The following is a 22364-nucleotide window of genomic DNA, read 5'->3' on the forward strand; positions in this document are numbered from 1 at the left end:
TATTTAAATACCAACATGTCATGTCCTCACTTGAGAACTGCTTTTTTAACTCACTTCACATAAAGCTCATACAATTTGAATATGTTCTGTTGTGTAGTTTCTACAGTTTCAATGTGATGGAATGAGACATCTAAAATTAGCAATTCATTATATAGAATACTAGAAAGTGAAACACATCTTGATGCCTCAGTGACATTTTCTTGCAGTCACTCCCCACCTCAGATTCAAGGTCAACTGGTTATTTTGACGACACATACAGTCAACGAAAACAATGTAAACAGCAGTTTTCCCTCAGGCCCCGTGATCCCAGATTTGTCCCTGTCTGCCATCCCGTTACTCTCAGCTGACCGGGTGAAGCCTCAGCTGGTTATGTGGGACACCTGCACATGTGCGTCCCAGTCGGCCTCTGTTCACATCAGCCAGTCTGTGCACATGCTGGAGAGCAACTCACACACTTTCTGACTTCAGAGATGTTGCATGCTGCAAGCATAATCGCTAATGATAAGCTCAAATAGGGGAACCCAATATTTCAGAATCAAAATCAGAATCAGAACCCTGTTATTGTCATTACGCATAAAGGTTTGCATACATATCCCTGTTAAATGATTGTCGATTACAGAAATCTATTGTGCCTGCATTCTTCTCTGAAACAGTGATTACCTTTGTTTTTGCAGGATTTTAACCTGTGTCCTCCTCCTCCATATCTTGACAGACAACATTCTAATGCTTGGATGATAAATTCATTCAGAGCTGCAAGAAAACTGAGCAGTCTCTCTCCTGCTGTGGAGGCTTTTAATGTGCAATCCAAATTGCAAATATGAATTTGAATGTTTTTTAATAAACAACTGAACAAAGTGTATATATGATGTATATGATGCTGTCCTATACGTTTAGAAACATATCATTTGGGCTATTCCATCAAGGTTTTTGTAACATTACGATGATTTTTTTTTTGTTTTGTTTTTTTTAACCACTCGTTGGACTAAAAGAATGTGTCTGTAACAGTAAACACAATGTGTGTGTGGATGGCTTCATTTCCTGGACAGCAATAAAAAAAGAATTTGGGAGAAGAAGAGGAAAGGGATGAAGGAGGCAAAAGTGTCTGCGTGTTGAGGGGATGGTTACAGTACGACGCATGATGGTGTGTCACTGAAGCACGAGCACAGTTCACTGCTCAGGCACAAAGCTCTAAGTGACTGCCGCCCCCTCCTCCTGATGCTAATAAGCAGATCTGGGTCAGTTCACCCTCTCAAACACACACACACACACACACACACACACACACACACACACACACACACACACACACACACACACACACACACACACACACACACACACACACACACACACACTGGTGTCCATTCCTCCGAGGAGGCAGGACGTGACTTTGTGCTGCTGTCCGTGCACAGCTCAGCTCTCGCGGCTCTCTGCTTGTTGTGCTTGTCATCCAGGCAGTGGTGATGAGGCGCTTGGGAACTAATAGGCTACAAGCGCTCTGGGAGTGCCACGCGTGACGATGAGCAGCCTCCATTTTGTGGAAGAATGAACAGACTGCTAGGTCTCACTGACAGAGAGGAATGGGAGAAGCAAAGGAATTCGATGGAATCAGTTATTTTAAATGTCTATTGATCATTCAATGGCTTAATGCACTCTTTCATTAGTATTAGCTTTTAATCATACACCATTTAATTGGTATAAATGATGTATGAAGGAAGTTGATGTGTGTCCCTTCACCCTATGAGATAATTCTCTGTCATATTATCTGAATTTCTGTTTGTCTGACTCTGAGAGGGGAAACATTTGTCGGTGTCACGAGGGCACATGATTATGAGTCATTCATTTCTACTGTGTTGTAATGTTTGCATTTTTCAATTTCTTTGTCAGTGTCAGCTTCATTGGAGAACCTTTAAGATGTAACTCTAACTCAAGTGTCATTCAATAGTTTCAAGTTGTCAAATGATTATCATATTAACATAGCATATCAGTCCTTTATAAGTGTTTGGATATATGTGAACTCAGACATCAGTAAACCTTGAGTCAACACTTGATTTGAGATAAAGACAATGTCACAAAAACAAGGACTGGGGTTATTTGATGAGGGTAAGTCACCGGGGAACTGTAACATCCCCCGTAGTGATGGAGATATAACTGTGTTTGTGTGAGTGTGAAGGAATGAAGGAGGGAAGTGCAAAGCTCAGTTTAATACAACAACTCTGACTCTGAGCACTTCTGATATTTCAGAGCCACACTGTGGATGAAACCCCCTGCAACCTCCATGACTCTCCTCTGCACCCTGTCACGCCTACACACACACACACACACACACACACACACACACACACACACACACACACACACACACACACACACACACACACACACACACACACACACACACACACACACACACACACACACACACACACACACACACACACACACACACACACAGAGGGGCTGTCACTACTGCTCTCTTCAGTCTCTGGCCCTGTAAGCCCAGCAGATCTTTTTGGGCCACAGAATGATTAATGTGTTTGTGCACCTGTCACTATTCATGCATTCATGTGTGTGTGCGTGCACAAGACAATGTGTGAAGGAGAATACAGTTCTAAAATTCTAAATATTATGTATTTGTACCTCATACTGTGTCTGATGTATGTGGTTGATTTTGACTATTGTTCTTGTTTCTTTGGTATGCTGTTCTCTAAAGCCTGAGACTTATTAAAGTTTTTTTTTAGATTAAACTGACATTTACTAAATCAAGCCCTCAGAAAATATTGGCCCATCACAGCCCCCCAAAACATGGCAGGTTCTCTTTGGATTGTGTACACATATCAACAACAATAGACGGTGGAATTCAAATTAAAGTGCTACTTGTGTGGTATTTTGATAATTGTGAGTGCAGTGTCTTTGGTTTGCAATAAAGAGGCTAAGACAGCATGCCTGACCAACTGTCATCAGTTAAAAGCAGCACAAATGCTATTATCTAGATAGAGATCAATTGCTAGATTTTTGCTAGCCTCGCATATGCACTAAGTTTTCTTCTTGTATTTAAAAAAAAAAAGGTGATACATCCCATCAGCTTCTCAGTTCATCCTCTGACATTAAAAAAAACAAAAAACTGCCTCTATAAGGCGCTCCTCCCTGGCAACTCACTCGTATAATTGGCAACTCCCTGACTCTCCTATATCTACTGGCTCACAGTAATGCTTTGTTGTAATTGTACACCAGCTTCACAGGACCATGTCAGGATTTCTTATTTATTGGTGTTGCATTGTACAAAGGTCAAAACCAACATGCACTTTACAGGATTCCAAAACTGCATATAATTTAGCTATAGATAATATACTTGGTCTCAGATTTCATGCTGTGAAACATCAACAATTTTAATGTGCATTTATATGAAAAAAAAAGAGTAAAATTCATACTGGTAAATTGGTGAAGTGTGAGTTGTCATCTTTTCATTTACATATAACATCAGGATTTTTCAGCATTTTACAAACAATTGATCAGGATTCCCTTTTCAGATTTTTAACATGTTGTCAAATACAAATGAGCAGCCTTAAGCGTGCATTCACGTTTGAGGTGTTTTTTTTAAATTATAGTCCAAAACTGAGACTAGGAATTGGTTGAAATGCTTTTCTATTTTTTTGTCTCTATCCAGGCTGTGAAATCTTTGAACAGGAAATAGAGAAAGATTTGAAAGAAATCTCTTCCCCCCCCCCTAAATCTCAACATACACACACACACGTCCTGTTCAATTATGGTGGCCATGGCAACTATCAGAGATTATTGCTCCCAGTCAGCACTGCACGGCTGTTAGACGACGCTGTAAGCCTCCCCGTATTCCAGGCCTGCACACACACACACGTGCGCGCGCGGAGGCTGAATTAATCCTTCTCTTTGCAGCCTCAGAAACTAAACTGGTCGCCCCAGCATCCAATGTTAAAAGAAAAAAAAAGGTTCTGCAAAAATCCATTTTGTGGGAATCCACAAATCCAGGCTGCTCTATCACGTAGGAGAGCAGCCTGGAAACCATTTTCTTAAAAACTCAAAATCACTTCAGATATGCAAAAATAACATTCCTGTAAGTATATCCTCCGCACATTATTCACATTTCATGACGTGGATTCGTTTTTGCGCATTTTTCAGAAGGCTGCGCGTGCTTTCAGGGCGCTCGCGCGCGTGTGTGTGTAGTGTGTGTGACATTTGCAGCCGATCCTCCGCCCGCACGTTCGCCCGGGGTTTGCGCATGTGATGGGGGAGGGAGGGAGCGATGCCTCAAGGACTCTCCCCGGTTCTTTACCGTCCTCCGCACACAGCGTGGCCCGTGCGCACGCACGCAGCCTCAGACAGGGATGACACACACACACACACACACACACACACACACACACACACACACTCACACACACACACACACACACACACACACACACACACACACACACACACACACACACACACACACACACACACACACACACACACACACACACTGCGCGGGCCTGCACACAAACAGCAGCTGGCAAACAGCCCAAGCCAAGCATGAAAATATGCGGAACTTTCTCTGTCCTCTGGCTGCTTTCTAAATTTAGACCTCTCCTCCATATTGTGTGTTTTTGTCTTGCAATTCTGCATGTAAATATTGTCTTAATAATTTACTTTGTGTGGTGGTTTTTACTTTTCCGTTATGGTTATAAAAAGACAGCTATTCATTGCCCCGATGCGCAAAAATTGTTTGCGTAAAATGAGAAAGTGATGTCTTTATACCGTAGTTCTACCGCCACAGTGGGTTTCAATTTTGCACGCACACTGCAGAAATTTGATGACAGTTTTGCTCGGCCGTGTCACAGCAGATTACAGAAGCAAGGACGAGGTGCCTCGTATTCCAGGGGATTAGAGCTGAGGTGGAAAAGAAGCAACTCCCCACCGAAATGGTTTCTTCTCTGCACACTTTTAAATGCTGCCAACGAAAAAGAAACACTATTTGCAGCCGCTATTAAATAAAAAGTCTCATTTTATTGATCTTGTGTGGAAATGAAAGAAAAGGAAAACCAGGCCTGTGTTTGGTTCTTCCCGGAGCTGTCCATGGTGCTGCAGCAGGCCAGCTGCACACTGCTCATCATATCAGCAACGAGTTGCATCCCTCCACAGCCTGCTGCTCATCTGGAATCAGGCTGCTAAATGAGCAGGAAATCTCCAATCTGTGTGCACGCAGTGAAATGCAAACGAGCAGACTTCTGTTCACCACTGATTTCAAGCATCTTAGAATAAATTACGCTTTTCGTTCGATTAAAATCTGATAATGCGCAATAGAAAATCAATGGAAGACGCTTTAAAGCATTTAATATTCCTACTAAAACTCTGATTTCTGTGTAGACATTTAAAAAAATAAATCTAATTTAAATCACTTAATATAACTATGTAAGGAAAGGGCTTAATTGACAGTAAACGCTGATAAAGCATGTGTGTGATTTTAGTAGTAAGGTGTGTTGTTCTGCAGTTGGCAGGCGTAATTTTACAAATGATATGATAATGTCACGTGTTTTAAAATTACATCAGTGCACATTAGTTCGTTTGTTTATATTCCGTAATAATAACACAGATATCCTGGCCTTCACTTTTCTTGTTTTTGCGGTGCTGTAGGTATAAATCGATGTAAGGAAACGCATTGTTCAATAAATCAATTCACAAATCAGTGCACGACATTTTTTAAATTAAAAATCTTTTGAATCAAGGATGCTGATTGTTGACAAATTACAACATGAAAGCAGGTGAAGGGTATCCTCTTTTCATTCATTCATTCATTCATTCATTCATTCATTCATTCATTCATGCATGATGACAGGACCAATTCTCAAATAACGCTGCTTTGAAATGGTGTGACCGTTTCATCCCCCCCCCCCCCCCTCTCTCTCTCTCTCTCTCTCTCTCTCTCTCTCTCTCTCTCTCTCTCTCTCTCTCTCTCAGGGTGGTGCTTGCTCAGATTCCAGCGCTGTCATCATCAACAGGACTTCTAACTGTGAAGATTGCACAGGAGGGAAAAAATGCAAAATCCTCCATTCTAACAAGGTGAGGACGTATTTTGCGGGATTTCTTTCTTCTTTGATGCCGGTGTCTTTAGTGGGACCATACTATGGATGAGCAAGCCAAGACAAGCGGCGGAGGATTTTGATCGGTTTAGGAGAAACGCTCAGGCAGCCAGCACGACGTCCAAAGAGCAGCAGGGATGATATTACTGTAGGAGGTAAAGAGGAAAACCACCCTGCATGCGTCCGTGTCTCCACTCTTCACTCCGCAATCTATTTCTCGACTGAAGAACGCATTTCTGCCGGATAAAGATGGCTCACCTCATCAGACACAAGCTCACCAACAAACTGACCAATGCGGCCCACACGGTGTCCAACAAATCCCAGGCCAAGGTCAGCGGGGTGTTCGCCCGGCTGGGCTTCCAGGCCGCTACGGACGAGGAGGGTCTGGGCTTCGCCGAATGCGACGACTTGGATTACGACTACAGGCAAGGGATGCAGATGGATGTCCTTCAAGGGGACGAGGAAGGGGGGACCATGGAGGGAGAGGGGGACCTGGACGGGGACAGCCACTACCAAAGGGACGGCACTGGCCCGAGGCCTTCCTCTCTGAAGACCGGGGGCTCTCTGGATGAGGACAAACCAAAAATCACGTCGTGGGAAGCTGGCTGGAACGTCACCAACGCCATCCAGGTAAGGAGGCCACATTTCTCCAGCATGCAGAAAAAGCAGATCGAGCTGCTTCCATCCGGCCTGCAAAAAGTCACCTTGAACATTTTTTTTTTTTTTTTTAACATTTTTTTCCACAATAAATATTTTCCCAAAGAGCAGGAGTGCGCTCTTGAATTGCGGTTACAGTTCCATCTAATTAGATTAATTACGTTAAATGTTGTCGAATAACATTGTAGAGAGCGTGTAAATGTGTATATGTTATGATAATTAAAAGCAGGTTTGAGCTCGGGGTTTAATTCGTGGTTTTGAGTTAATCCACTGCGGTGAGTGGGTTTTAGAAATTATTTATTCAAATCTTTTTTATCAGCGGAGCTGCAGGCAGGGCCTGCTTGACTCTGATAGCCTTCAGGCTGAATGACACATACACTTGCTCATCAGCTCCTCCATCAGATTAAAGTTTAAATTTAAAAAAAAATTCTCCGAATTTGTATTTTGTAAAAAAAAATCTGATTAATTTGATCTGATTTGATCGATCAAGCGCGCTGTTTTTAAAGGCTCGAAGAATGGGAAAATAAATGCAGACAGAATGAATCGGCTGGGATATTGCGTGTATTATTAGAAATATAAAATGTTAGTATTATTATGTAAGCCGTGAGCACTGAGAGCTTGTGAGCGGCTCGCTCGGCCTGTCACTGCGATGTGGGCCTCGTCCATTACCACTCAACTGTGCGCTCTGTCCGCAGGGCATGTTCGTCCTCGGCCTGCCGTACGCCATCCTCCACGGCGGATACCTCGGCCTCTTCCTCATTATCTTCGCGGCCGTGGTCTGCTGCTACACCGGAAAAATCCTCATCGCGTGTCTCTACGAGGAGAACGAAGACGGCATCAAGGTCCGCGTGAGGGACTCCTACGTGGACATAGCCAACGCCTGCTGCGCACCGCGTTTCCCGACGATAGGCGGCCACGTGGTGAACGTGGCGCAGATCATCGAGCTGATCATGACCTGCATCCTCTACGTGGTGGTCAGCGGCAACCTGATGTACAACAGCTTCCCGGGGTTCCCCGTCTCCCAGAAGGCCTGGTCCGTGGTGGCCACCGTGGCGCTGCTGCCGTGCGCCTTCCTCACGAACCTGAAGGCCGTGTCCAAGTTCAGCTTGCTCTGCACGCTGGCGCACTTCGTCATCAACGTCCTCGTGATCGCCTACTGCCTCTCCAGGGCGCGCGAGTGGGCCTGGGAGAAGGTCAAGTTCTACATCGACGTGAAGAAGTTCCCCATCTCCATCGGCATCATCGTGTTCAGCTACACCTCGCAGATCTTCCTGCCGTCCCTGGAGGGAAACATGCAGAAGCCCAGCGAGTTCCACTGCATGATGGAGTGGACGCACATCGCCGCCTGCGTCCTCAAGGGCCTCTTCGCCCTGGTGGCCTACTTGACGTGGGCAGACACCACCAAGGAGGTGATCACGGATAATCTTCCCTCCACCATCCGAGCCGTGGTCAACCTGTTCCTCGTGTCCAAGGCGCTCTTGTCCTACCCGCTGCCGTTCTTCGCTGCGGTTGAAGTCCTGGAGAAATCCCTGTTCCAGGACGGTGGCAGAGCCATCTTCCCTGACTGCTACGGCCCCACTGGCCAGTTGAAATCCTGGGGACTGGGCCTCCGTATTGCCCTGGTAGTATTTACCCTGCTCATGGCCGTGTTTGTGCCCCACTTCGCCCTCCTGATGGGTCTAACTGGGAGTCTGACCGGCGCCGGCCTGTGTTTCCTCCTGCCGAGCCTCTTCCACCTCAAGCTCCAGTGGCGGAATCTCATGTGGCACCACGTCTTCTTTGACGTTGCCATTTTTGTTATTGGGGGCATATGCGCCATATCTGGCTTCATTCACTCGATTGAAGGACTCATAGAGGCGTTCAGGTACAATATCCACGACTGAGAGCTTCAGAGATTACCTTCATTGAACGGTGATTTCCCCCCAAATCAGCCGCGCGTCAGCGGGTCGTCAGACCTGATCAATAAAACACCACATCGACCACTTGACATAAGAGCTCACGAGGAGGATTATTTATGTGAAATGTACATCTTTTTATTTTGCCTTCGTGATAATGTGCAATAATAAACTCGACAGTATTAGTGTAAAGTAGTCTAACTCATTCCAGAAAACGTGTTTAATTAATCTGGACAGAGGAGCGCGCCCTCTGCGTGAGAACATGCTGGCACCTAAAGGCCTGTCCAGATATCAGTCTTCATACAAAGATCAAACGCCCGCCTTGGGTTTAACTGTGAGTGTGTACGTGTTTATATCTGGGGAATGAAATATGTGAAAAACAATGGAGTGAATATGTTACTGTTGGTTTTTGAGCTGCTAGATATCATTAATCCCACATCAGAGAAAATATAAGTCCAAGGCAGCCATCAGATCAGGTGGTGCTTTGTAAACCATGAATACTTCTGTGTAGTGCTTTGAACACATTTCTTTTCTATCAGTTTTGTGTTGTTCTTCGCTTGATTTATATTTTTATTATTATGCCTATAGTAGTCCTTGATGGCTCGTTTGTTTTCTCGGTGTTTCAAGTGTCATTCTGGATGAAGTGAATTCAAGTGCAAGCAAGTGGGTCCTAACTGTGTTATATGAAAAAAAAAAAAATGTCTGTCTGATAATATTCTGTTCCTATTGAACGTGTTAATTGTGATTTAATGGAACCAAACATGGTGTGTGAGACAAAGAGTATTTGTTGACTTAAGAGATAAATAAATCTAATATTTTATGGCTGGTGATTAATGTTTCCTCGTTCCATTAAATGCAGATCGGGGCTTTCTCCTGGTTTTGGGGCTCATGTTAACTTCAACAAGGTTGGAAATCCTCGGTGGTGTGGTGGTTAGCACTCTCATCTCACAACTGCATGTCCTGTCCATGCAAATAGGATTTTCTCCAGATTTCCTCCCATGGTCTAAAAAGATATAGTTAAGATTAATGAGGTCTATGGATTTCTTGTGTGAATGTGAGTTTTGATTGTGAGTCTTTCTGTTTGACCTGCAACACATGGTCAAATAAGCCATACAAAAGAGGGATGGATGTCATTTTAGGGTTTCCAATAAACAAACATAAATTGTTAGAGGGGGTTTTAAATGATTTCTCAGCCTTGAGTTCAGGGAATTATCTGTTTATGTAGTGAAGGTGGGAATCCACATCCCGCTGTCCCTCCCTGTTGTTTCCATCTGAAGCTCCTTAAAAAGGAGTGATTAAGTTTCATCTTTTGACAACTTAAGCATTTTAACAGAAAAGCCATGACGGGTTTAATATCAATGCTATGAAGTTAATGTCATACAGCTACATTCTCCAAAACAGGCTGGTGTAGGCCTCAGGGACAGGTTATAGCAAAACATAATACTTCTCATTTCTCGGTACAGAATATTTTAACCTTTAAATATAAAAGTTGATTTTTGCTTATACCTTAAACAGTAGCAGATGTAAAGTTGAGATAATTTTGACTTCCTGAACAAGTTAGTCAGCCATGACTTGTGTTTTATCTTAAAATGGGGATGTTGGTAAAATGAATTTCTTAGTCATTGAACAAGCTTCAACGTATACATATACTTGACCTTGGTTACAGTACTTTCCATACCAGTGTGTTCACACAGCATTTTGTTTCAGCACTACTGCTGCTCTTTGACATAAAAGCCAGAGTCTGAAGTTTTGAGTGAAACTTTAGAGCCTCTCACATGTTCAAACACAAACCACAAAGCATGCGCCGCGCCACTGTCAGGTGACAGTGAGTTTCACTTCTCAGTAATACAGGAAGCATCAGAAGACACCAGAGAAGCAGAGAAGACACACGTTTGCTTGAGTCCAACAATTTACGTCAACTTGGAAAACTTATCCCACATCTCAGGTATGCTGTACAGCTCACCACCACGCAGCTGTATTGTAAGTAGGATGTACCTTTCACAGCTTTTCAGAAATGATGAGCGCTGTTTCTTTTCTTGCCAGACGGGATCCCAGCAGCAATGCTTTCCACCGTGATTGTACTGCTGACACTCCTTTCCTGCACCAGTGGAGAAAATCCTGCAATACAAGTGATTCTGACAAACAAGGGGCTTCAGTATGGTAAGGCGCTGTTATCTACACATCCGACATAAACGTGGGCGTAAATCAACAAGCAAGGTGTTCAAGTCTTGTCAAACTGTACCAAGTTTTAAAATTTAAAAAAAAAAAGAAAGTATTTGACCACTCAATAAGTCACATGTGCTCTTTGTTGCAGGGAAACATGCAGGTGCAGGATGGGTTCAGGAGCAGTTGGGGTCCGTCACTGTCCCTGACGTCAGTGGCGACATTGGCACTCTGATAGGAAGTATACACTACACTTTAAAAGGGTAAAATCAGATTGGAACTCTTAAATATGTAACATGTGTATTTAGTCCAGTTTGACCATAAGTTCCCATCATAGAGCAAAAATACATCTCCACAATTGTTAATTGATTGAACTTTAAGTAGCACCATCAGACTCTGATGAATAGTTAGTAGTCGGCATCAGTAATTTCACTGAATTAAGCACACTATTTCAATATATTAGTCAAATGTCCACTCTCACGCCTCTTTACTATGTTTCTCATCTCTGTGTGTTCTAGCATCAAGATAACGCAGTGTGACTTCCCCGAGCCTTCAGTTGAGTTCTTTCAGGACACCACAGGTTTCAAGGCGTCTGTCTCCGGCCTCAGTGTGGCGCTCACTGGCAGCTGGATGACAGACTACGGCTTCATGTGAGTTTTCACAAAGCTGTTGGTCAAACACCTTGATCATCCAGCAACTCTGCGACTGTTCAATTAGCAAACTCTAGTATTTGCATCATTATTCCCACATGGATAGAGAACAATACGTTTGTACGTTTGCATACAATCACATTGAAGTGATTGCAAATAGTGCCATGTATATGTTGACTATAGACATATAGAGTCGAGGTGAAGGAATGATATTGAGGTTTGCACATTGTAAAGTCATTATTATTTTATTAGTGTATCTAGAGCTATATTCACCTTTGCTGTCTAATCTTTCTAAAGTGGTGAAGCAGTTGTGTGTTATCAGTATGATGCTGGCAGCCGAGCAGTGATCAGTGGTTCAGTACCTCCAGTGACAAGGTCACAATATTGATCTGAAGTAGTGGTGCCATAAGTGAAGTTAAACCTTTCTGGTGGCCCCACAGATAGCTTCAGGAAAAGGCTGGGGTCAGTAAAATTAATCTATTTTAGCCTAGTTATACAAAACTACTAGATATATCAAATTGTAAGCATCTAGGTTTGTGTTTTTTTATTGGCTGTGGATCACGACATCTGCTGACAATAATATTTCAGAAAGTAGAAAACGTTTCTGAATTGAACAAAAAACTCTTTCTTTCTGTAAGACAAATATGTGCACTGTGACGGGATTCAAACTGTTTGAGGTGGCTTATCGTCTCACTTTACGAAAACATTGAATATAAAATATTGTGAAGTTACTAAAAGCATAAGCACAAAATGAGTTCACTCTTAAAAAAAGATAAAGTCTTTCACTTCTGGTTCTTTGTTCCTTTAAAAGTAAATACTAACTGGGGATGGGTTTCATTTAGCATTGGGGACTTCTATAATCTGCATTTCTCTAAGTCATTTTAAGGTGTGTGTGTGTGTGTGTGTGTGAGTGTGTGTGTGTGTGTGTGTGTGTGTGTGTGTGTGTGTGTGTGTGTGTGTGTGTGTGTGTGTGTGTGTGTGTGTGTGTGTGTGTGTGTGTGTGTGTGTGTGTGTGTGTGTGTGTGTGTGCGCGCGTGCGTGCGCGTGTGTGTGTGTGTGTGCGTGTGTTTCACACAGGCATGTGAAAGGTACTACAAATACTTTTCATGACGTATTTCACCTTGTACCTTTCACTAACACCAGCAGGCCCTGTGTTTGTCCTGTGGGCTTCCAGACATGAAGGAGGATCCTTCAACGTGGCCATTTTCAGGGTGGATATGTTGTCTGTGGTGGAGTTGGGGAGAGATCCAGACGGACGTCTGTCTGTCAGCAGCATCCACTGCGAGGCTCAGGTTGAAGATGTGAATATACAAATCCATGGTGGAGCCAGGTATGGAGGAGGGGCTGGGAGAAATAAAGAGGGGAGAGCACTGAAGCCCTGAAGCCGACATGTGAGCTCTGGATTTTCGTTTCACAGTTGGATCGTCCAGAAAATTGTTGATCATTTCCAGGGGCGAATCAAATCAGACGTAGAGGCCAGAGTGAGTGATGCAACGTGCAGCCACCTATCACATAAAGTAGTTGAGGAAATGCTGAGGTAAATTTACAGAGTGAGGACTTTCTGGGTCTGGTTTCCTCCACAGATCTGCCCTCATCTGGAGGACTCTATTGTTGACCTGGAGCGCCATCTGCAGGCTTTAAATGGTATTGCAGCAAGGCCTTCTTCACTGACAGGAGCAATGATTAAGTCAGCGTCATTAAAATAAATGATTTTACATTTTGGTTCAGTTTCCTTCGATGTCGGTGAAGTTCTGTCTCTGGAGCTTCCTCTCAGCAGCTCACCGCTCGTCAATGCCTCCGCTCTGAATTTGGGCCTGAAGGTAGTCACACACACGCACACACACACACACACACACACACACACACACACACACACACACACACACACACACACACACACACACACACACACACACACACACACACACAAACAGTTTATAATTCTAATTTAGTTATAAAAATCATAATTACATCTGTTTGTGCCCACAGTAATGTGAATAAGAAATGCAGAAGCAGACTTTTTATGTCTTGATTTCAACTCTCTATATACACCGTTTGTTTCACTTTATAAACGAGGTTGGGCAATACTAAGTTTTAAAGGGAAGCAAGTTTGTGTTTAGAGGTTTGCAGTTTTCATTTTTACTGCTGACAGATTACCACTATTTCCTTGAGCAAGGCCTTTGACCCCCTGACCCACTGTTACCATGATTCAAACTTCAGGTTAACTGTGAAAATGATTGATTTAATTCAGAGAAAAAAAATCCAATAGGGGATCAATAGAATGTCAACAGTAAAATCAAATTAACTGCCTATGCTTTATATCACTTACGGTAAGCTACTTATTACTCTGTTGAATCGACGTATTGTTGTAAATTGAACTAGGAAAACTCAGTTCAAGCAAGTTTGTTTTAGAAAATCATTTAGTTTAGTCAAATATGACCCTTTTGCCCTGAAAATGTTTCTTAACAGAGTTATTGGTGTCTATATGCAAGAACTGCAGTTATTTCTGAGGTGTGATTAATAATTGTTTTAGCTTGGCAAAAGGAAGTGAGTTTACTAGATTTTATCTCAAACCATAGGTTAAAAAAGAAAACAAGTAGAGCTGAACAGGTTACGTGTACTTCTAGACTCTTTTTACAGAGGAATTAGATGCTGAAGAGAACAGTACAACCAAAGAAACACATTTAATCACATATAATAATGATAGTTGAAAATGAAGAAGTCCTTTACTATAATTATCTTCAACATAATCAAGATGATGAGACAAAGTAGTAGTAGTAGTTTATTTGGTCAACCAGGTACACGATGCAACAAAACAGAAAAGTCAACTTATTTAGTCAATGTGACAACATCCTTCTTATAATTTGTGACTAAAGGGTTTATGCTGAAGTTAAACTTATTTTGCCTAAACTTGAACAAAATACAAGTAAAGCTTCTGCAATTAAAGCAACAAAACATAAACTATTAATTCTCAAAACTGACTACAACATCAGTGATGTTAATTTTCTAAACTAAAAAGGGTGAAATTTAACCGTGCCATTCCTTTTTTTTTAATTAATGAGCTTAAACCACCTTTGAAACATAAACTAACCCCTGTTACAGAAAAGTAACATATTCGCTCTTGTCTCATTTTTACCAAAAATCCAAGTCGTCATAAAACTATATGAACAATCAAATCACGAGAGAAGGACGTCGGTGGCCGGCTTCATTAGAAAGACTCTGGGACAGGATGAATGAATCCTCGGGTAGTTCATTATCTTCTGCTTATTTTCGAAGGGAGAGTTCTACAGCATCAAAACTCACACGGAGCCTCCGTTTGAGGCTCAGCCTTTCACCATGCCACCACAGCCTGGCTACATGTTGTCTGTGGGCCTCTCTGAGTTCACCCTGAACTCAGCCTCCTATGGATACTTCTCCTCTGGACTGCTTCAGGCTCTTATCGATGACAGCATGGTGAGAAGAAAAGGAAGGCAGTCTAACTATGTCAATAAACCATCCTGATGTGCTCATCAGTGTCTCTGTTTTGATCTCAGATACCTCCAGGCTCTCCTGTACGTCTGAACACAACCTCAATGGGACATTTCATTCCTCAGGTGAGTGAGTTCATGCGTTCCAGTGACAATTGGCCACATTAAATGTGTTCGTACAGTAAATCCACTGAGACTCACCAACTAGTGTCACAGAGGGGAAAACATTACAGTGAACTGTACAGTTAATATATGTATATATATATGAAAAAGCTGCCAGGGCTTGCAAAATTGCTATAAATTAGTGTAACTGAATTAAAGTTTACATTTGAATGAATAACATCAAATTCTTCTTTGTCTAACAGAAAAAAACTTCAACAGAGTAATACTTCTAATCATTTGTCAATTAAACAGTTCAAATAGCTGCACGTACTTCACATTCCAACTTAATGTGATTGTGTTTATTTATAGGTTATTGCATTATTTTCTATTGCAGCAACCTAGAATATTGTGTGATGTAATTCTATCAACTTTTTATTTTTACATGTTTATCTATCTCAAAGAAACCCTCATACATGATACATTTGATCGTTTTATCATCACTCTGAAGATTTTCATTAACCGCCTCACTCATACATACGGCACACACATTGCTCCCTGGTTCTCAGGAGTTCCTTCTCTCACTATGAGGTTTTTCTCTCTCTGCAGCTTCTTACGATGTTTCCAGACCTGCCGATGAATCTGCAGGTTTACGCCAGAGAAGCGCCAATGTTTTCCCTCCAACCTGAAGCTGGTAAACTCAGCGTGATGGGCGCCGCAAAGGCCTTCGCCATCTTCCCAAATGGTACCCAGACCCCTCTGTTCACACTCGACAGTGTGAGTAGCTTTGTACCTTTTCTATACATGGAGGGACGTCTCTACCTTTGTTTGTGTGCACTTCACATTCCTATTATTTGGTATTTCTGTCGCTGCTTTATCATCGCTATATCCTGTTATTTCCAGGTTGTGTTTTCTCGATCTTGTTGCTGATCACAGCTTTTTATTGTCACACTTAGTAAACTTTGTTTTGGAAGGAGCTCAGAGCTTAATAGAGATATTATAATTACACAAACCACAAAAGGTTTTCTTAATGATTTGACCCATTTTATACACTAAACAGCACATTTATGTTATAAAAATCCCTAATGACACACATTGTTTTTCCAGGACTCATTATTTAGTGGTAAAATGTGGATCGCTGGTGGCAGAGTGAAGGGCTCCATGAAAATGGATAAGTACGCATTGAACTATTTAAAAAAGATCTATGTGGGTTTCTAAAGTTCTGAAGTAATGAATCTGTTTTCGTTCAGTTTTACATTGAGCCTGGCATCAAGTGAAGTGGGATCCTTCTCGGTTAGTAATATACTGTGCAAGAAAATGTAAAGAAAATCAGCTTTCCTGTTGTCCAGAGTTCACAGCAGCTTTGTCTTTGCAGACTGACAGTCTGAAGAATATGGTGGGGATGGGCATGAAGATGGTGGTCCTGCCTAAAATAAACAGTGAGTGTTTGTGGTACATTTCTGTGTATTTAGTGCTGTTTATAATGAGGATGTGACATCAACAATCATGTGTCCATAAAGTATATCATTACATTTTCAGACAGATAACTGTTATAAGTTTAAGGTAAGAATTAGACCAACAGTAGTCAGAGCTCAATTTAGAGAAACTGCAGGACATGTGGTCTGAATCAGAACACACAAAGTGCCACTGTAGAGTTTAACTTCAAATTGAGTATGAATGAATGAAGATAGTTTATAATTTGCAGCGTGTGATACGTCCGTTTCAGAAATCTTGGGCAATGGTATTGATTTACCCAGGATGAAATATGGACAGCTGGTCAATTCAGTCCTGAAGATGGAGGAGGTCAGTATGAGTGACAATGTGACTCTGCTTTAAAGAAAATCAACCCATTTGTACCAACCATCACATTCCTTCCATACAGGGATTCATCGCCGTCTCCTCAGACGCTCAAGTGTCCCTGACAGACTGAAAGTGACAAACGTCAGACATGGATGCACTTCATCTCAGTTCCAAATAAAAGTACCAAAACAAATTTGTGTTTCTGTGGAGAAATAAACAGATTCACCTGCAAGGAGCCCGTGAGAAGATCAAGAGGTCTTGGTTTGGAAAAGAAAATTTAAATTTAATCTCATGTCAGTGACAAAACCTGGAGTTTAATCGGATCAATGTTTGTTTCAATAAATCTTCTCTTTATTCTGTCACACTGCCTCAGAAATACTCCTTTTGAGAGAAATCAGGTATATCTGGTTTGTTCCAGACTTTGACACACCTGACAAATCAGAGCATGAGCAGGTCCATGAAACAATGACATCTTTATTTTCTAAACATTTCAGCGCGCACTTTTGAGGTTCTGTTTCCATGTTCACATTCTTGGAATGTAACACCACCAAAGTATAAATAGGAGCCTATTTACAGCCCTGTACTTCACATGTTCCCTATAGAAAACATAGAACATAGAAACATCACACTTTCATTCGCTCACGAAACTCGACATTCTGCAGAAAACATCCATCCTGAGCCGGACGACACGGAGAGAGGAAATGACAGATAAAACATAGAAACAAAAAGATCCATTAAACAGGAAGAAAGAGGAGAGGTTAATGACCTGCGGTGAGTGATGTAGCTGAGCTTCACCACACTTAACACTGTCAAATAGTTTGGATGTACTACAAACTATCACAATGTAAAATCTCATTTAACTTCTAGCAAGGACAAAAATACGAGGACTGTACCATCTATCTCCAAACGATGACATCAAACCAAGATCAGCCATGAAGCACCTGAGAGTCTTCTGTGAGACAATCATGGAAGATAGAAGTATCATAAAAACTGCACTGCTACTCGCACGTCACCACAACGGAACAGCTTTTAAAATCACTTGGGAATGAAGTCAGTGTTCAATATTGCAAACGCAAAGAGAGAAATGAAGAGGTCGGAGCACACAGAGTAGATTGGAGAATCAAAGTCTCAGAAAAGTGTTCTCGGGTAATAAACATACTTTCATTTCAAGTGGAAACTGCTGAACAGACCAGAAACAGACATGAGAGGGATGCATTAATTACAATAAAAAATTGTCATCCACTCTTATGAAAACAGTACAGAACCATCAGTACCAATCACATGAACCAGTAACCTATCTGGACTACAAAATCAGAAAAAATCTCAGATTTTCTCCTGATGGCACATTAGGCGTTTGTTTTACAGCATGACGCTCACAACCAGCACTGACATGAAGCCACCAGACAGAAGCTGTACAGGTCAACACATACTGAGCAGTGTCCAAAGAGGGAAAGAGAAGTTTCAGTTGCACTCTACTGTTTCCAAACTAATGTCAAGATGTAAAGTAAGAATGGAAAAGAAGCAAGCTGATGAGATGACATGAGGCACAGTGTGATTACCTTTCTTTTTAAAAAGAGTGTTCATGTTACAAGACAAAGTGCTGCGAGCTTCAAGTACAGTCCAATTCACTTAGAAAATGTTTTAAACTGTCATCAGCTCCACACTTTGCGTCGCTTCCCACAGAGGCCAGTGTTGCTGCAGGAGAACAAATTTTGAGCACACACACACACACACACACACACACACACACACACACACACACACACACACACACACACACACACACACACACACACACACACACACACACACACACACACACACACACACACACACACACACACACACACACACACACACACACACACACACACACACACACACACACACACACACACACACACACAGGGCTGTGGTTAGCAGGCTGTGATGGCAGATGATGCTCGAGGTCGTCCCCTTTGAGGGGAAAATGTGTGTGAGGTCCATCGGGTGAAGATGGTGGAGTTATGCAGGAAGGCCATGATCATTTATCAGCCGCTGCTGCTGCCATGGGAACACGGAAAGAACCACGAGCGGTGGCCGCCAGCTCCTCGATCTCTGTGTTCAGCCGTCTGATGACCCACTCCATGGCTTCCCGGCCCTGACCCAGACACAAACATGACAGATCAGAATGCGCAGCTCTAAACGCTTCACTGTAAGAAGAGTTGTCTGTCCATACTGCTTCACCTTGCTGGCGTTGGCAGATATGGTCTTCGCCATGAGACCCTCGAGGTAGCTGCTCAGACTGACACCTTTAACACTGATTAGCGCCTCCTGCGTCAGCACCGTCCTGTTCAGTCACACAAAACATGGTCAGAAGCAGCACAGAAACAAGTCCAATACAGGATTCAAATTGATTCAAAGATTTGCTATTAAAAACAAATCATTTTGGAAAGAGGTGCATTTAGGGTTATTCAGCAATGTAGCTTTAATCGACATGTTAAACAGAAAATGACAAAGAAAAGCGAAGTATAGCAGGAACAATAAGGAGCAGTGCAAATTTACTTTTTGGGGTCCTGAGGATGCGGCTTGTACGTCAACTTCTCATCCACGGACACCAGGTTAGTGAAGGAGATCTAATCAGATAAGACAAAGCTGCTATTAATGTTTCTTATCATGGGAGGTTTTCCAGTCGTCAGGTACTTTGAAAAGCAGATAGTGTAAAAAGGCAGAACCACCAAGTAAAAACACTGGCGAGATCTGATCTGACTGACTGACTGCTTCCTGTACAATGTACTCTGTGTGTTGTTAGTCATTCCCAATCACCTGTATATATTCTATTGTATTCATTTGCATGTCACTGAGCACACAGACGGTATCTAGTTTTTCCAACAATGATTTAAAAAACTTTGCCTACTTGTCTTGTTAAAATATGTATAAAATGTTACTATGCCACAATATTGGATCACAAAAAGACCAACTGAAGTAAAAAAATGTTATTCTGCTTTAGAAGTTGCTTTTGATCGGCATCAAGAAACGAGACTGATCCAGACACGTCAGCTGAATGGTTAAAAAACAAACAAACAAAAAAAACTATTTTAATCACATGACAAGTCACTGTCTTGGTTCACAGATTGTACTTGTCAATGAAAGCAGCCAATGAAATATAGAAAAGAATCAAGTTATCAGCCAATGCAGTAATTCTTCTCAGCTTGAGTGTGAACCCTCCGAGCATGTGTTCCTCAAACACATTATTAATAAATCTGAAGTGCAGCAACAAAAAAGGGAAAACAACTGCCCCATTGTTCTCTTCGTCCACTCATTGCCCTGTGTGCTACAGATTTGCCCCTAATCCAGAACAACTGATTGTAAAAGAGCTGCTTATCATCAGGATTCTGAGGAAACGTGGCTCCAACTCACATTTGTCGATTTTAGCTCAAAGGTCTTCTGTTTGGGGTCCACTACTGAATGTTCCTGAACGTAAGTGTGTGTTCTTGTTACTCCGATGATCTGCAGGGGGGAAAACACCAGACTCTGTTACATTACCAATCAAACTGCTGTGGTTCAGGTTTTCCTACTGATGAAGTAGCTTACAGAGTTGGCGATGGCGGGGAGCCCCCACTCTGTGCTCAGCAGTCTGGTGCTATGTAGTCGTCCCTCCGTGTCCACGTTTCTGTTCAGGACGTCCACACCAAACACGCTGGGGTTCATCGGGTTGGGGTACTTCTGCATCGCCGCCTTGGTCACGGTCTCCCATGGGTGGCTGTGAAGACATCAGTTAAGAAACAGCGAGTTCAGACAAGTCAGCTACTGAACAGTAACAACTGATGGAGCCACCTGACCAAGGGGCTAAACGTCTTCAAACACACATTATCATGTGCAGTTGACCTGATTCAATTTGGTTTAAGATGCTTCTTAATAAGCTCTTAAAAGCTTGTTAACAAGCAAATCAATCAGTCAATGTGTTCCCATGCACAGTTGTTTCATTTCTGGATGCATAGTGAACTTCTAGGTACATTTTTCTGGTTAAACCTGTGTTTGACGTTGAGCTGCTGCCAAAAGCACATTGAGCTACTGTGGATCTGCTCTCTGGTACAAGATGTGTACCTATTGAAACTAAAAACACATCAGGTCTTTGGATAAATGTGTGTTTGTGCAGTGGTGCAATAATTGATGCAGCTGTTGTATGTGTGATATGTCTGTTTTAGTTGCTTCGCTTTTATACGCAAGATTGTATTTCATTGATATTCCAAGCAAAGTCTCCTCTATGTGATAGACTCACACCTCTCCACACAATGTCAGCTTGAATACCACCTCAAAAATTAGACTCAAGAACAAAAAAAACCATTTCATGTTTATACAACGTTCCAAATGAGTCTTATGTGGAGTATACTACAGTCTGTTCATCACAGTTGAATGATAAAGTGAATCTAGAGAGTGAATTTATAGTTTATGCTCTTTATCTTGAACTAACAACGTACTGAGCAATGACATGCATTAATACGCAGTAAATAACTGTCACTGTTACCAAAAGTCCAGCTGAAACAGCTGTCAATATTTGCTCTTCAAAACTCCCCAAACCCGTTTACATCCATTGCACAACCACAATAAATAGATAAACTATCTTCTAAAGGACATCTGATGTTTTTAGCAAGTGGAGCTTTACTAAAACGTCCATAAAACTCGTTTATCTTCATTGATTTGACATTTCAAAGTGGATCATGATGTCTAACAGCCTCAGGAGGAGGCACAGTTCCTCTTCCTCGTAGAGTCAACATGGCCACCGGTACTCCTCTTCTAGAAACGTCTAAAGCCTGGTTGAACTCGCAGAGACAGTGGTTACATGTTTATTACAGGAGAGTAACTTTCTTTCAATAGCGGAGGTTCTCCACTGGGAGACGGACTGCTGTCTGTTATGTAACACTGTCTGACTCGGAGATCATATTCCAGAGATTACAGCACCACAAGCCCTTCGCCCCCTCTTACCGTAACACTGAAACACCCACTGAAGGTGAAACACCCCGGGTGAAGCTGAATCACCCCGGGTGAAGCTGAAACACCCCGGGTGAAGCTGAAACACCCCGGGTCACCCTGAAGGTGAAACTCCTTCTTCATCCAGATGTTAATCACTAGTTAGCACGAAGCTAAGCTAAAGCTAAACATCAGAAGCTGACTCAAGAAGACACTTGTTAAAATGGCTCACTGCATAGTGGGAAATAAAAAGTGATTTGCGAGGCACAAAATGTTTTTATAATGCGATATTATTAAATTATAGGCTCTTTGTTTTGTTTTAACTAATTTGAAACTTTAGCGGGTAAGAAGGCTAGCGGCTAGTCCTCTACAGACGCCCACCAACACCTGGCTACACAACAGAAACACGGCCGCTTAGAGGCCGCAACGATATAAAATGAAATGTACTCACTTAAAAATGTGCTCTGACGCCCAAATCTTCATTTTAAAGGCTTTCTTGTCAGAGTTCGGGAGCTGACGACTAATAACGGCGTGACCGAGGTGAGGAAGGAGGAAGGAGGGGTGAAGGAGACAAGGAGACGGAGA

The 22364-nt window shown here is 42.3% G+C and overlaps 3 protein-coding genes across 3 annotated transcripts; 2 read left to right on the plus strand and 1 right to left on the minus strand.

Annotated features, from left to right (window-relative positions):
• The first annotated feature begins 5990 nt into the window (after nucleotides 1–5990).
• Nucleotides 5991–9528, plus strand: LOC308113579 (vesicular inhibitory amino acid transporter-like). The gene is made up of 2 exons (XM_080469966.1): nucleotides 5991–6728; nucleotides 7451–9528. The coding sequence occupies exons 1-2, from the start codon at nucleotides 6348–6350 to the stop codon at nucleotides 8636–8638; spliced, it is 1569 nt and encodes a 522-aa protein (XP_080326092.1). The 5' UTR covers nucleotides 5991–6347; the 3' UTR covers nucleotides 8639–9528.
• Nucleotides 9529–10338: 810 nt separating this feature from the next.
• On the plus strand, nucleotides 10339–17190 carry bpifcl (BPI fold containing family C, like). The gene is made up of 16 exons (XM_080469968.1): nucleotides 10339–10595; nucleotides 10694–10810; nucleotides 10965–11076; nucleotides 11332–11463; nucleotides 12638–12793; nucleotides 12881–12944; nucleotides 13047–13107; nucleotides 13192–13283; nucleotides 14740–14916; nucleotides 14997–15056; nucleotides 15639–15806; nucleotides 16137–16204; nucleotides 16280–16322; nucleotides 16405–16468; nucleotides 16756–16832; nucleotides 16912–17190. Exons 2-16 carry the CDS (start codon nucleotides 10711–10713, stop codon nucleotides 16957–16959), a joined length of 1422 nt encoding a protein of 473 aa, XP_080326094.1. The 5' UTR covers nucleotides 10339–10595; nucleotides 10694–10710; the 3' UTR covers nucleotides 16960–17190.
• Nucleotides 17191–17283: 93 nt separating this feature from the next.
• LOC308113590 (PRELI domain containing protein 3B-like) lies at nucleotides 17284–22364 on the minus strand. The gene is made up of 6 exons (XM_080469984.1): nucleotides 22231–22364; nucleotides 20403–20571; nucleotides 20229–20318; nucleotides 19374–19444; nucleotides 19056–19158; nucleotides 17284–18969 (listed from the first exon to the last, which is right to left on the minus strand). The coding sequence occupies exons 1-6, from the start codon at nucleotides 22260–22262 to the stop codon at nucleotides 18853–18855; spliced, it is 582 nt and encodes a 193-aa protein (XP_080326110.1). The 5' UTR covers nucleotides 22263–22364; the 3' UTR covers nucleotides 17284–18852.

The sequence above is a fragment of the Lipophrys pholis genome (assembly GCF_963383615.2).
Source record: "Lipophrys pholis genome assembly, chromosome: 8".
Taxonomy (NCBI): domain Eukaryota; kingdom Metazoa; phylum Chordata; class Actinopteri; order Blenniiformes; family Blenniidae; genus Lipophrys; species Lipophrys pholis.

Coding starts and splice junctions, on each gene's coding strand:
- LOC308113579 (XM_080469966.1), top strand. CDS start 6,348: ATGGCTCACCTCATCAGACACAAGCTCACCAACAAACTGACCAATGCG. Junction 6,729..7,450: donor ACGTCACCAACGCCATCCAG/GTAAGGAGGCCA, acceptor CTCTGTCCGCAG/GGCATGTTCGTCCTCGGCCT.
- bpifcl (XM_080469968.1), top strand. CDS start 10,711: ATGCTTTCCACCGTGATTGTACTGCTGACACTCCTTTCCTGCACCAGT. Junction 11,077..11,331: donor ATACACTACACTTTAAAAGG/GTAAAATCAGAT, acceptor TGTGTGTTCTAG/CATCAAGATAACGCAGTGTG. Junction 13,108..13,191: donor CCATCTGCAGGCTTTAAATG/GTATTGCAGCAA, acceptor ATTTTGGTTCAG/TTTCCTTCGATGTCGGTGAA.
- LOC308113590 (XM_080469984.1), bottom strand. CDS start 22,262: ATGAAGATTTGGGCGTCAGAGCACATTTTTAA. Junction 20,572..22,230: donor GCGTCAGAGCACATTTTTAA/GTGAGTACATTT, acceptor ATGTCTTCACAG/CCACCCATGGGAGACCGTGA. Junction 18,970..19,055: donor TATCTGCCAACGCCAGCAAG/GTGAAGCAGTAT, acceptor TGTCTGGGTCAG/GGCCGGGAAGCCATGGAGTG.